Source organism: Syzygium oleosum, unplaced genomic scaffold, assembly GCF_021117445.2.
Source record: "Syzygium oleosum isolate NSW1041296 unplaced genomic scaffold, Sole_v2.1 Sole_v2.61, whole genome shotgun sequence".
Lineage (NCBI taxonomy): Eukaryota > Viridiplantae > Streptophyta > Magnoliopsida > Myrtales > Myrtaceae > Syzygium > Syzygium oleosum.
Genome location: NW_026607545.1, coordinates 822,582 through 835,843, shown reverse-complemented (window position 1 = coordinate 835,843; position 13,262 = coordinate 822,582). Strand labels below are relative to the sequence as shown.

Genomic DNA, 13,262 nt, shown 5'->3' with positions numbered 1-13,262 from the left:
CCTAGGGATAAGTGGTTCCAAGACAAGTTTATTTGGAACTTGGAACCTATTCTGTGTATCTTGAAATCGAATCCATAGTCGGTTTTAGGTTCTACCAGGAAAACGACCAATTCTTCTTCTTTTTTGTTTCATTTTTAGGAATTTTATACACGACAAATATGTAAATATCTTTTGGTCAAGAACGAATATGTAATTAGAAAGTTCACATTCTTACTGTTCAGATAACCACATAACTTATACTTAGTTAAGCTTGTTTTTACGATTTTCCATACTTAGCAAATTTCACCCATGAAAAATGTGGACAATCACAGAACCTAAAAGCATCTTCTGTGATTATCTCAGCTTCTGCAGTACTTAAGTCCACTTACTAAATATTTTGATCTAAATTTCGTTATCATCAAATTACTCGGACACATTTTCCGACAATCTCTTTTTTTGTATGAAGACAACTCTCATTCCTCTCAAAACTTGCAGGTGTTATGTACATACACATGATTTCACTTTTACACAATCAATGTAATGCAGAACCAGAATTTGCATGACCTATGCATGCTTCTACTATTACAGTTTTAGAAAAACATCTCTAAATGTATAAAGATGTACTCCCCCCTAAGTATTGGACCGTTGAGGTTCAATTCTTCGATTCCCGATCCAAATTGGTTCGGTTCCTGCACAGGAACTGGGAACCGAACCGCATATTTAAGGTTCCAAAAGTTTGGAACAGGAAATCAAAACCATTGCTATTGAAACCTGAAACCATACTAGTTCCCATGGTCGGTTCGATCCGGTTCCCGTTTCTACTTGAAACTTGTGGTTACCACTACAGGAACCCATGACCATTTTTGCTTACTATAGTCCACATCCCTGAATTTACTGTTGATTTATAAGAAAATGGCTTGAATTAGCTACTGGCCGAGCAGCCATTGGATACTGTCCACTAGGTGGTAATTATTGGGAAAATTACCAAAACAATCCTAAACCTATTGTAATTATGCCAATTCAATCCTAAACCTTTTTTTTTTGCTAATTCAGTATTAAACATTTTGCATTTGTGCCAATTTTGGCCGGTCGGTGTTGACGTGGACGCTAGCCACCCGGACGATGGTGACGTGGTAATTTTTAATATTTTTAAAGATTTTTTTTGAATTTTTTTTTGTTTATTCCCTTTTTTCCTTTTTTGTTTTTTTGCTTTCCTTCTTCCCCTTGGCGACCGGCTAGGGGCTAGGGCCGGTGAGGTTGGCCATGGCAACGGCGACGACCTCGCCGGCGAGGTCGAGCCTCGCCATGGCCGTGGGCCTCGTCGGCACTGGCAAGGGCGAGGTCGCTCTGCCATGGCCAGATTTGGGCGAGGTCGGCCATGGCGAGGCTTGACCTCGCCGTCAACCTCGTCAGATCTAGGCGAGGTCGAGCTCGCCCTCACCATGGCCGACCTCACTTGCGACGGCAAGGTTGTCACCCTCGCCATGGCTGGGCGAACTTGCCTCACCAGTGCTGGTGAGGTCGAGCCTTGCCATGGCCGACCTCACCCACGGCCATGGCCGTTGCGGGCGAGGGCGAGGTTGTCGCCCTCGCCATGGCTGGGCAAGCTTGCCACCCTCGCCAAACCTTGCCGACCCTAGCTCCTGGTCGGTCACCGGAAAAAAAAGGGAAAAAATCAAAAAAATTCAATTAAAAATTAATAAAAATTAAAAATTACCACGTCAGTGTCGGCCAGATGGCTGGCGTTCACGTCAGCGCCGGCCGGCCAAAATTAGTTAGATGGACTGAATTGGAACAAATGTAAAAGGTTTTAAGACTGAATTTGCCAAAAGAAAAGGGTTTATGACTGAATTGACACAATTGCAAAAAGTTTATGACTGTTTTGGTAATTTTTCCGGTAATTATTGATAGGTTTTGTGTATTGAGCAGAGGTGAATCCAGCCACATCGTGTAATATTCATACCATTCATATGGAAAGATCCTTATTCAATTTAATGCTCTCCCTATTTTTGTTAATTTGAGCAGCTCAAAAGGCCGCCACCAAGCTCACCGCTTCCGTCGCATGTGATCGTCGGTCGTCCCTATCTAGTGGTCAATCGCTGTCGCTTACCACTGCCTCTCAATCTCTCTCTTTCCTTCGGTCGCAGTAGAGAGCAAGGTCCGTGACACGAGGAGTTGGGGTTGTGAACCTTGACTATGCTCGAAGGCAACCAGCGACCTCAAATCCGAGGCCTCTGGTGATCGCCGATGACCTTCATGGCCTCAAATCGATAGAAGATGGTGGTTGGGGAGGTGGTGGTCGTCGTGGCCATGACTCGGTGGACAACGATAGCTAGTGAGAAATAGAAGGGAGCTCGAGTTAGCCATGGCTAGCTGAACGATGGTAGATGACGGGCTGTGACTCAGTGGACAACGACAGTTGAAATGGTTGTCTCGGTGGCCGTGGCTCGGTGGCATCTGCTTTTACCAAAGGCTGTTTTAAAGAGAGAGAGAAGAGGTAGGGGTGATCGATTCTGAGAATAGAACCAAGAAACTACCCTATAGATACTTGAAACGAGCTTGGAATAGGCCGATTCCCGGTTTTATCCAGAACTCGGCTTCTTTTGTAAAAAGCACATAGTTGGTTTTACATAGTACATTTTGGTCTATGACTCGTAAAGTTTTGTTGGTTGAATGGTCTCGTGGGCTTACTTCAAGTTGGAGGTCGTGGATTACATTCTCCCTAGTTGCATCTCACTATTTTTAAGTTAGGTATAAAACCGGTTCAACCTTGGAACCGACTTGCTTGGTTATTTCTCAAGTCAAACCGGCAATTTTTGACATAAGAATCAAAAACCGAGCCGGTTAGAGGTCGATTCCGGGGTTTAGGACCTGGGAAATAGACCAGTTCTTCCCAAAATCGGCCTGGAATTGGTCGGGTAAGGCCTGTTTGCTCCGATTTCTGGCCCTAAGGAAGATACTAGCTTCGTGGGGTGAATTAACTAATCTGTCGTAGGTTATCTTCAAAAGCACAAATTAGAAACTTTGATAAAAAAATTCTCCCTGTATACTTATTATACATTAGACCTATACAGACAAACACGTGAGCCTTATAGTATGAATGACATGTGCGTATGAAATATGTCAAATACTACAAGTGATCATTTTCAGGTAAATATTTTCCAAATCATTCATATTTCGCGAAACAAACGGAGCCTTACAGTATGAATGACATGCATGTGCGGACTCTAGGACTCTCCGTTCAATTGCAAATTGGTTGAAGTCTTGAAGAGATCTGTTATTCATATGCGCTGAGTATCACTTCCACTTCACTCCTAAATTCATGCAGTTTAACACTAATGGATTATTAATTGGCTTCCCCTACAAAATGTCATCTAGCACTCCTGGAGTTTTGACCACGGCCTTACAAATTCATGAAAATACTTAGCCAAGCCCCGAGTTCAACCTCTCTCTATCTCTTCGCTTTTTAAGCCGATGTAATTTCTCCCTATGCAACGCAGCGAGTGGTCGACCACGCATCTACAACAACCTTAAATCGCCTGTATCATCTACTACCACCACCACCACCTTTTACATTTAAAATAAATCACTGTTGATTCAAAAATGGCGCAGAAGATGATGGTTATATAGATAAGACTGATATACGTAACTTAGTCATCCGAGAAGTATGTTCACAACATCATAAGCGTGTGAGAAAATGCTTAGAGAGCACAAGGAATTTGACAACGCCAAGAACCAGGGTGATATCAGATCAGGGAATCGGAACCAGGGTGATATCAGATCAGGGAATCGGTGGTATATAAAGTAAGAATACATAAGTTGACATAAGATTTTGGGCACTGACTTACGTATAATCTGTACATCGACATCAAATTATAATCAGATAACAAGGGCAGCACAGGTCTTGTGATTCCGAAGTTAATGCAGCGCAATGCATCGTTTGAGAGAAATTTGATGCTTTAAGAAGAAAGACTTCATAGGCTCCACACAAGGGTACCTGGATTGGAGTATCAATAGGACGGTCCACTTTCAGGATTTGTCTGCGGTGTCCATGGTCTGGTGTGATGTCAGCCACTTTCTGAGACCACCCAGCTTATCAAATACTACTCAAATGGTTCTGGCATCAAGCACACACGAGCAACGAACCTCTGTTACACCCTAACTAATCAGATGTATACTAACTGTTATACTGAAATGCATTTGCTGTAATAACAATCAAACTGAGAAGCAGAATATAGGGTCAAAGGATCCCTTTCACGATGTCATCAGTGAACCCACCGAATACCATTACCAGTCCACTAAAACAACCACTATACAAAAAAGCTCAGAGGCTCAGAGGGAACCGATGTCACAATAGTATCCTAATTATTAGTATAATTATCATAATTTCACATCGGACACCACTGAAAGCATAAGGCAGATCATGAATGAAGAAGCAAAGTTACAAGAGACTAAAACCCTGCAAAATGTGAACTTGGAAAGACTACAGTTCTATCATCTTCCTAGTTCAAAAAGATGCAAGGCACCTTGAGAGGACAAGAAATCACAAGACTCATACTTCCATCAACAAGAAAATTGGTCACTTATAAGTCATTGAGTAGCCCAAGTCACTGCCAAGATGAGGATCACATTACAAATTTTCAATCCACATTCACAAAGGACGTATTAGAGGACAAACTAATATCCTCCACGGACAATCTCTTTACAGATCATGCTTTAATCCAAACACCAATTCTCACATGCATTATTTGCATAATCAAATATACATTCTACACTCGTGAACTTGCCTCAAAATCTAGGGCAAAGGTACAATCAGGATCAGCCCCTCCCAGCATTGCCATGTCGTTGATTTCTGAAATAGGTGAGAAGTGCCTGCGCCTGCAATGGACCAAAATGCCTTCAGAGGTGGTAAAACTAAAGTTGGAGCCAAGTTTAGGGAATCAGTATACAAGCACTCTCATTAATAAGATGAGCAACGGGAAGTAAGAGATGTCATACAGACTTACCTTTTCTTTAGCCCTTGGGGTGCCGGACTGAGACAAAGCCACCAATGGTGGGACAGCTCCCTCTTGGAGCACCCTACTACAGTATCTGTTGCTATTGGTACAAAGCTGCAGAAGAGCAGCAGCAGCATTTTCCTTTCCTCTTGCAGAACCTAACTCAACAACTTCAACTAGAACCGGAATTCCACCTTCCTGTCCAATAGCAGTCCTTCCCTCTTGAATTGTGGCAAGATTTGCCAACACAGCTACTGCCTTATCAACCATCCCAGCAGCCGGGTCCATCAACTCCACGAGGTACTTTACAGCACCAGCTTGCACAATACGTGCCTTGTTCTCATGAAAGATGGATAAGTTGAACAAAGCTGTGGCTGCATCCTTTTTGCCTCTTGGAGTACCATTGCCAAGCAAATCAACCAGAGGTTCAATCGCCCCCGACCTTCCAATTTTGACTTTATTGTCTTCGATCACAGAGAGACTAAAAAGAGTGGCAGCTGAGTTCTCCTTGGCCTCAGGACTGCCAGTCCGGAGAACGTGGATCAAAGGATCAATTGCATCAGCATTAGCAATTGCAATCTTGTTGTTATCATTGATTGACAGATTAAGAAGTGCTGTGACAGCATCTTCCTGAATCTTGATGTCTGGAGATCTAAGCAAACTCACCAACAAGTTAATGGCACCACAGTTTGCTATTACAATGCGGTTGTCCATGTTGTGCTTAGCCAAAAGTCGAATTTCAGCTGTTGCTTCTCCTTGAGTTTCAGCTGAATCACTTTTCAAGGCATCAACAAGCTTTCGGACTTTAGTTTCAATTTCAGAGAGATCAGCTCTTGCTTCAACAGCAGGAGAAGATATGATCCTTGGACCAAACCTATCTGGCTGCCGACGCCATATCGTCTGGCTTCTTGACCTTGTCTCTACCATTCGAGGAGGAAACTCCGGTTCTCGCTGAGTAGTAGTCACGTTGTTAGGAGAATGTAGTTCAGGTTTCATCTCCCCAGAAGCGTCACTACTGTAGCCTGTCAGATTAGTAGATCCATTTGCATCTCCAGATGATCCTAGAGGCCTACTTGCACCAGAATGTGTGCCAGATGCTGAAACAGTTCTCTTGTGGTTCAACATCCGCTCATCAGCACCAATGCCATTGGAGAATTCACTCCTGTTTGGGGACGTAGACACTTGGAGAGATGAATCAATAGCACCTTCTTCAAAGTTAACCGAACTTTCTTCAGAGGCTGCTATAGATAATCTTCCAATATCCAAGCCCCGTCCATCTCCAGCAACAGTTGACAACAAAGCATCTGACCTAGAACGAGGATGTGACGGAGAATTCGCATCCTGGGGAACACCACTAGATGCAACAAAGTTCTTAACTGGCGAACCCATGTGTCGGACAGACTCAGGTGACATTGGGGGGTTCCCCCTGATATGTGGCTCCCTGATTGTACCAGACTCTGCATGGCTAAGCAGTGGCGAAGGTTGGTTTGAGCTCACAGATTTCATAGGATCAGGCAACTTCACATGGTTGGATTCACACCAATTAGCAATTAGTGCCTTTACAGTATAATTAGGTATTAGATTTGTGTGACCCAATGTTTGCCGTGTCTTTGGACAAACCGTGAGCCCAAGGTCCAGCCATTTCCTGATGAATGCCCTTTCATACGTTTGCCCTGATGCCACAATAACTGGATCTGTCATCAGCTCAAGAGAGAGAGGACAGCAAAAATCTGCAGGTATTGGGATGGGGCTGGAGATCTCAGACTGCTTTATCAAGACAAGACGATCATGCATCCGTGTGATAATAGTGATCAATTGGTCAAAATAATCCACCTCACTGGTGTTCTCAGATTGCTCTGCATTCTCCTTCAATTTTTCAAGGGCAACAGCCTCAATCAAGATCTCCTGGTTTGACTTTAAACTAAAAATTTCTGCAATTTTCACAAGGTCTGCAGAGCTGGGACCAACACCCTCTGCTTGATCCTTTATGGCTTCTGTAATGACCGAACATGCTTGATCATATTCTATATGCTTGATCTTCTGCACGCAGTGCTACAACCATCCAAAAAGGAAAAGAACTGATTAGCCGAGACCAATAAACATTAGCTATTAATTAACAGGTCTGACAAATCTGGTATATACAGTGCTACATCCGGAAGATTGGCACTCGAGTCCAACTCATGGGTAATTAACTATGTAGATACAATTTCTATCTCGAAAGTCGTGTAGAAAACATGAAAACTTAACCACAGCAACTCTACAGAGTATTACCTCCAGTGACCCTGAACTCAACTCATCAGGGAGGTTTTGATCAGCAGACTTCAGCAGCTGGAAAGTATCAAGGCCAGCACTTCGAATTTTTGATATCAAGACCTCTACTCGAAGAATCTACAAACATAAAAAGAAGAAGAATGAGAAAGGAGAGAACCCACCTCCTATATCAGTACTTTACAGGTCAGGAATTTCAGAATTTCCAGTAAAGAAAAGAAACCCCAACAGCTTTCCATCTCCATTCCATAAAAAGCAGGCAATATCCGGTCACCAGGAGGTATGATTTGATCATTACAACAGGAAAGCTAATTTTTTTACATAACTAGTTCAAACTGGAGGACTTCACAGGGGAAGAGAAAGCACAAAAGCCTTCATAAGCTAACACTGCTTGACAGTTCAGAGATATCAATAGAGAAACCAAGGTGTTGGCATTACAAAGGACCAAAAGCACTTCCAGCTGAATCAGGAAATCAACACAATCCACAAGCAAAAATAATCTCTGCCCTGAAGCCTAAACCTTACAGACACTAGTGTCTAAACATGTGAATTAGAGAGAATTTGAGCTATTTTGAACAGGCAACAGAACAGAGGTTCAGTTTGCCCCACCACCAAGCTTCTTATGCCCCAATTAATCAAACAGATGGCATCTTAAACTGAGATGACTAAACTCAAGTAAAATAACGATGATGGAGTGGAGCCAGCACAACAAGCTAGGTGCAGCTCCAATGAGCTTTGGAAGAATAAAAAGGATTAGCAGGCAACAAGTGTGCTGGTCATGCTAAGTCCCTTTAGATCAATTCACATGAGTCAGGTAAGATCCTGTCATTCTCTAAATGTTAAACAAGATCTTGCAGTGACACATACCAAAGTATTGAACTCTCTCAATCTCTCTCATGGAAATACACAACGCACTAGCAATAGCATGCCTCACATCACACCTCGCATGACAAACCCTTTTTCTTCCCAAGAACAGATCCTGCATGTTTCTTAAAAAATCAAACAATTTCTATTTACATAAACGTTACTCTGTTCTGTCCCTTTACGGTTATAACCATAACGAGTCTTCTTATCAGTACTAATTTTACCATCATTTCCATCAGATGCTTTTACTGAAGTGAACCACATTTGATGGTTGATCGCAATCGTTGGGCTCAAAAGAAGCAAGAAAATGCATGAAATTATCATCAGGAAACCAAAAATAAAACTCATGATACCAACCCAAAAAAACTGTAGCTTGGTTCGCCCAAAATGCTGTGCCTATAAAGAAAATAGAAACAAAATGCTTGGGGAAGCAACAAGAGGCACAGAATAACGGAGAATAAACATTAGCCAAATGAAATCATAATTCCAGCATCATCAAAATAGAAGCAAGAAAATTGGCGCTTACAAAATCAACTTTACTCGACAATGGCTGCCAGCTTTCAAAGAGCTCCCTTAAATCCTCCACAGATTGATGAATCTCTCCAAAAGCCTTATTAAGTGACTCGTTAGAAGCTACTTCAGAGCCAACAATGACATCAAGAATTGGCTTCACCAGCTTCAATATTTCCTCTGCCTTTTTATAATATTTCTGAGCTGGTTCCAAGTTTATGCTATCAGAAGATGATAGATGAAAATATAAGGAGATATTACTTAGTAGTGCCTTCAACAGGGATATCTCCATAACACCTGAGACAGAAAACAGTCACACAAGGACCAATTACATTAGAAAAAAAAAAAGAAGAAGAGCAATTTAGCAGCAAACAGTATATATAAAGAACTTTATCAATCATAAATTCTTTCAACCAGTTAAATTCAGAAGCTAACCCTCTCTTTATCTCTTGTATCCAAACAGATTCTGAATTAATCTCATGTCAATAAGTGAAGGACATTGAATGGTCACAACTTTTAACTCCTTTTGGTCACAAGCTAAGCAAATCTGCTGCAAATATGCTATTTTATAAACCATGCCTGACCAATTTCTAGGCACAATCAAGTCCATTCACCATGATGACACTGAGATATGCCCACAATGAAAGAAGTAGAACAATTAAATCGACTCATGCCTGGAAATGGCACAAAGAATGAAAATAAGAAAGAAATTACAAATACCACCATGAAAATTCACTGCAGATTAAAGGAGACAATCTAGTCGGCAGGGTTACTAAAACTCATTGTTGGCGGCCTGCAGTTTGCTATCTCAATTGCACGTTGCACATCAAGGATCTCCAGATGTCTATTGTTGAAAGAAAGAGAAGAAGAGGTGCGAAGGAAGAGATGAAAGAAACCGATTTGAAACCCTAGAGCTGAAGCTGAAGGAAGAAGACGGGTACATCACATATTTGAGGTCTTCTGTTTTAGGATTTTTAAAGCAAATTGCTTGTTCTTTTTCCAAAAAAAGACATGAGCTTTTTCTTTGTTAGAAATTGTGGAAGACCCATAAGTCGTAAGGATTGAATTTGATATAATAACATATATATGTTACGGTAAAGCAATATAACATGGATAAAAGTTTTGTATAATTGTACACATACGAGTTTATCTATTAATCAACAAAGTAACAAAAACATGAGTATTGATTGTTACATTGCTTATTTGAATGTTCTTGTTGTATGAATATTTATTGTGTAAATAGCCAAAAACTATTGGAATTTACTTTTTACTATATATCGCAAGTGATCTCTTACCTACCTCCTTCTCAAAATGCTATCAACAATTTATTTTTCAAAATATATTGATCTAAGATCAGATGCTTAAATCGACAACTTTCATATAAGAATAGTTTCATGTTACTTGATCATGAATCTCAAAAGACAGTCTAGAAATAAAAATTACCTAAGCAATCTCCTAATAAAGGCTTCTAGTAAAATAGAAAGGAAAGCACGATGTGAGATATAACATTTAAAGAAGCCTTTGACTGGAATACTTTAAGTTCATATAGTATCATGAAAAAGACCATGCAGTTATTAGTATTTCAGACCTTAAAAAACAACCTAAGTTGAGCTATGAATAGCTTTTATATAGTTCAGCTTGATTTGAGCTTCAGCATCAGCTAATTCGTAACTAACAAGTGCTGCCACACATGATGACTTCTTTCTGATTATTGACAATAGACGTAATTGCAAGTATGTTAAGCAATTAGAGAGAAATTGATTCTAGTACACAAAAAATGATATGTACCTTTCTCCAGACTCCAACGGATTCAAATAATGAAGTAAACTTAGTCACATAGCACTTTAAAGATCAGAGGCGTGATTAAAAGAGAACTCTGGTATCAACCGCCCACAAAACCATTTCTATATTCACTCTGACTCCAAGTTCTCCAGCTGCTACCTGGGCAAAAGCATATCCTTTAGCCTCAAGTTTCCAATTGGTAAACTTATAATGTAAATCTAAAATTAAATCCCACAGTCAACTACGTTATAGAATAGTAAGTTTTTGTCTTACAATTAAGTACCAAAAAACTCATCCATATCCCTAACTACGCCCACCAGCCTTCAACCTCTGATGCAAATCAGCTTTTAATTAAACTAGAGATTATCTGTTAGGTTGGCAGGGGCAGCTAACATGTATTTATACCGAGGATCAAATTAACCATTTATCACTCAGTTAAGAGCTAGGAAGCTAATAATTTTACCCAGTCAAGGACTCGCAAGACCGATAATTTTCTAATCAACTGTGTGTTTCTAAAAGGATTCCATTAATTTACAAGCCAGAATAAGAATTTGGCACCCTATCAAGTTGGTAGAAGAAGAAACATCTAGACTTCTCCTTCACAAGAACAAATTCACCCAAAGTTCTTAACATTCCAACTACTAGCAATTTCTTGCTATTTTGCACCACCAATGCACTTAACCGTATTCTGAGACCTGATTTCTTTATGCTATTCATTATAGTTCATCAACTTGCATTATCTTATTGAAGTTATTGAATGTTGCTGTTTAACATTCTGAAAACACCTCAGATGGATCAGTCTTGTCATATTCTTGCATGGTGCAAAAACCACTTTATCTCGAGTATGCTCATTGGTAATCATACCTATTGTTGTTTGCCATTAATCCACTACCGCATTTTCATCTTAATAGAACTCATTTTGACACAAAGAGCTAGTGGTCTGCTCCTTTAGATGAATTAACCCCTATTTTGCATTCAAGTCATGATATAATCATGTACTGACAATTTTGGTATATTTGAGACTCTAATCCACTCGTCAATTTGATAAAATCCAATCCGAACCATATATGATCACAAGAGCCCGCTCCTAAACCATTCATTTAGGTCTAATTTCAAGGAAAATTTCGTCATGGCTACACTTCGAAATATCAAATCCACACAGAAGTGTCCAAGATCACTTCCTCATCCCCATGTCAGCGCTGACCAAAGTATAGCAGTACTTGCATATTGTGTATACCTTCTTCAAACTAAATACAGTTTTACCAGAAGAGTAAATTGAAGCAACCCGAGGTACTAGAACAAAACATACATATTTTGAGCAAGACGAATCTCGCAGTGGACTTGCGCACCATACATCATGCGAGCAACAAATGATGCAACCTACATAGCCAGCTCTCTCTAAACATTCAATCTAGGGAGAATTATTCTTCAATTTACTTCTCTCAAGGAGCAACAATTTCAAAAGAAAGATTACAAAGACAAAAAAAAAATCACGAGAAATATTATCCAAGACAATCTATGAGAGCTGAAGGTAGACATTTCACGGCTCTCCAGCATAGACTACGTTCAAAGCGTCCGAACCCATTTCACAACCCGTGCCCTAAAATATCTACATCATACAACCTCTGATCTCATCCACCACCCGGCATACCAAGCCTTCTCAAACATCTCTAAGATCATACGGCGAAACCACCACTACCCATCACCAGCAAAGGCCAGCCCACACGCCAAGATCGACACCGGAACATGGCAACGCGCATAAACTCTCCAATGCCACATCATCACTACCCCAGCCTAGAGTCTCAAGATTTCCTTCCAACAGAAGCAAGAAAAGGACGGACGAAGGCGGTCCGCCGCGCGAATCCAAACCCGCCTCGAAAGGCAGCAATCATTTCTCAACGTTCCATCCCCCCCCCCTCGCAACACCACTCCACGCGCGGGAGGAAGACCCAATCCACCACCCCTCCCCCCACCAACGCACCGCAGCACGTAAGCCCGCCTACCCACCAAAGAGTCCAATCCTAAACAGAACAAAATTCGCTCCCAAAAGCAAAACCACAACCAAGAGCAGCTCAAAGCAACGAGGAACGAAGCACCATCTTCGCCGCCCGTCCGCCGCAACCAAATCGAATTCCGCAAAAAAAAAAAAAAAGAAGATCAAAACAAGAAACTCAAAACGGAAAGAGGACAAGCAAGGAAGGAAGGAAGGGAGCTCCCTCCATCGCAGATCAAAATCAAGGGAAGAAGCGCGTACCTTGAAACGGATTGCCGGGACGAGACGAACGCGAAGGGGGGAACCCGAGCTCGGAATTGGCGGATTCGAGCTCCTCCTTTGACCTCTCCCTTCTCCCTCTTCTCTCTCTCTCTTTTCTCTCTGGGAGCACCCGATTTCTCTTTCCCCCGGTTTCGCTTTTTCCCAGTCCAAAGTTCTCCTCGCATATTCTCTTTTTTAATTTATTTATATTATCTCGACCCAAAAAAAAAATCAAAAATTTTGTCATTCATGTTTATTGTTGAGATTGATCGAGGTCGTGCCCGAAATAGAATACTTAAATATGCGAATCGTGTTTCATGTTTTTGGTAGTGACATTTTAGCGTCACTGGGGCACGTCGATTTTTTTGCAAAATTAAATTCGACGAAGGTTTGTTGTTGAATAACCGATTAAAAAAAGTTCACGTTTTTTTCCTCATTTTATGGCTCTTCTGTCGAATTATTTCGAATTTAATTTATTCGATAAGCATTTTGTGATCATGTGTATGTATGGCTCGTTTTAAATTATAGTATGCATTGTCCTTGTATCTTTTTTTTTTTTTCGCGAATTTGCTTTTAATTTGAAATTATATTTCATGGGCTCGCGTAGG

The 13,262-nt window shown here is 41.0% G+C and overlaps 1 protein-coding gene across 2 annotated transcripts; it reads right to left on the bottom strand.

Annotated features, from left to right (window-relative positions):
* Positions 1 to 4,537: 4,537 nt before the first annotated feature.
* Positions 4,538 to 12,773, bottom strand: LOC130134418 (U-box domain-containing protein 4-like). Of its 2 annotated transcripts, XM_056307868.1 has the most exons (6): positions 12,655 to 12,773; positions 10,407 to 10,559; positions 8,635 to 8,915; positions 7,248 to 7,364; positions 4,986 to 7,028; positions 4,538 to 4,857 (listed from the first exon to the last, which is right to left on the bottom strand). In XM_056307868.1, the coding sequence occupies exons 3-6, from the start codon at positions 8,908 to 8,910 to the stop codon at positions 4,798 to 4,800; spliced, it is 2,496 nt and encodes an 831-aa protein (XP_056163843.1). In that variant the 5' UTR covers positions 8,911 to 8,915; positions 10,407 to 10,559; positions 12,655 to 12,773; the 3' UTR covers positions 4,538 to 4,797. The 2 variants fall into 2 exon arrangements, with proteins under 2 accessions (XP_056163843.1, XP_056163844.1); XM_056307869.1 differs by lacking the exons at positions 10,407 to 10,559; positions 12,655 to 12,773 and adding an exon at positions 9,342 to 9,473.
* Between the last annotated feature and the right edge of the window lie 489 nt (positions 12,774 to 13,262).

Bases quoted from the DNA above. Each gene is read 5' to 3' on its own strand.
- LOC130134418 (XM_056307868.1), bottom strand. From the start codon at position 8,910: ATGGAGATATCCCTGTTGAAGGCACTACTAAGTAATATCTCCTTATAT. The intron at 7,365-8,634 runs GTAAGCGCCAAT...TTATGTTTGTAG, and splicing joins TGTCGAGTAAAGTTGATTTT to ATTCTTCGAGTAGAGGTCTT. The intron at 7,029-7,247 runs GTAATACTCTGT...GGATGGTTGTAG, and splicing joins TGAGTTCAGGGTCACTGGAG to CACTGCGTGCAGAAGATCAA.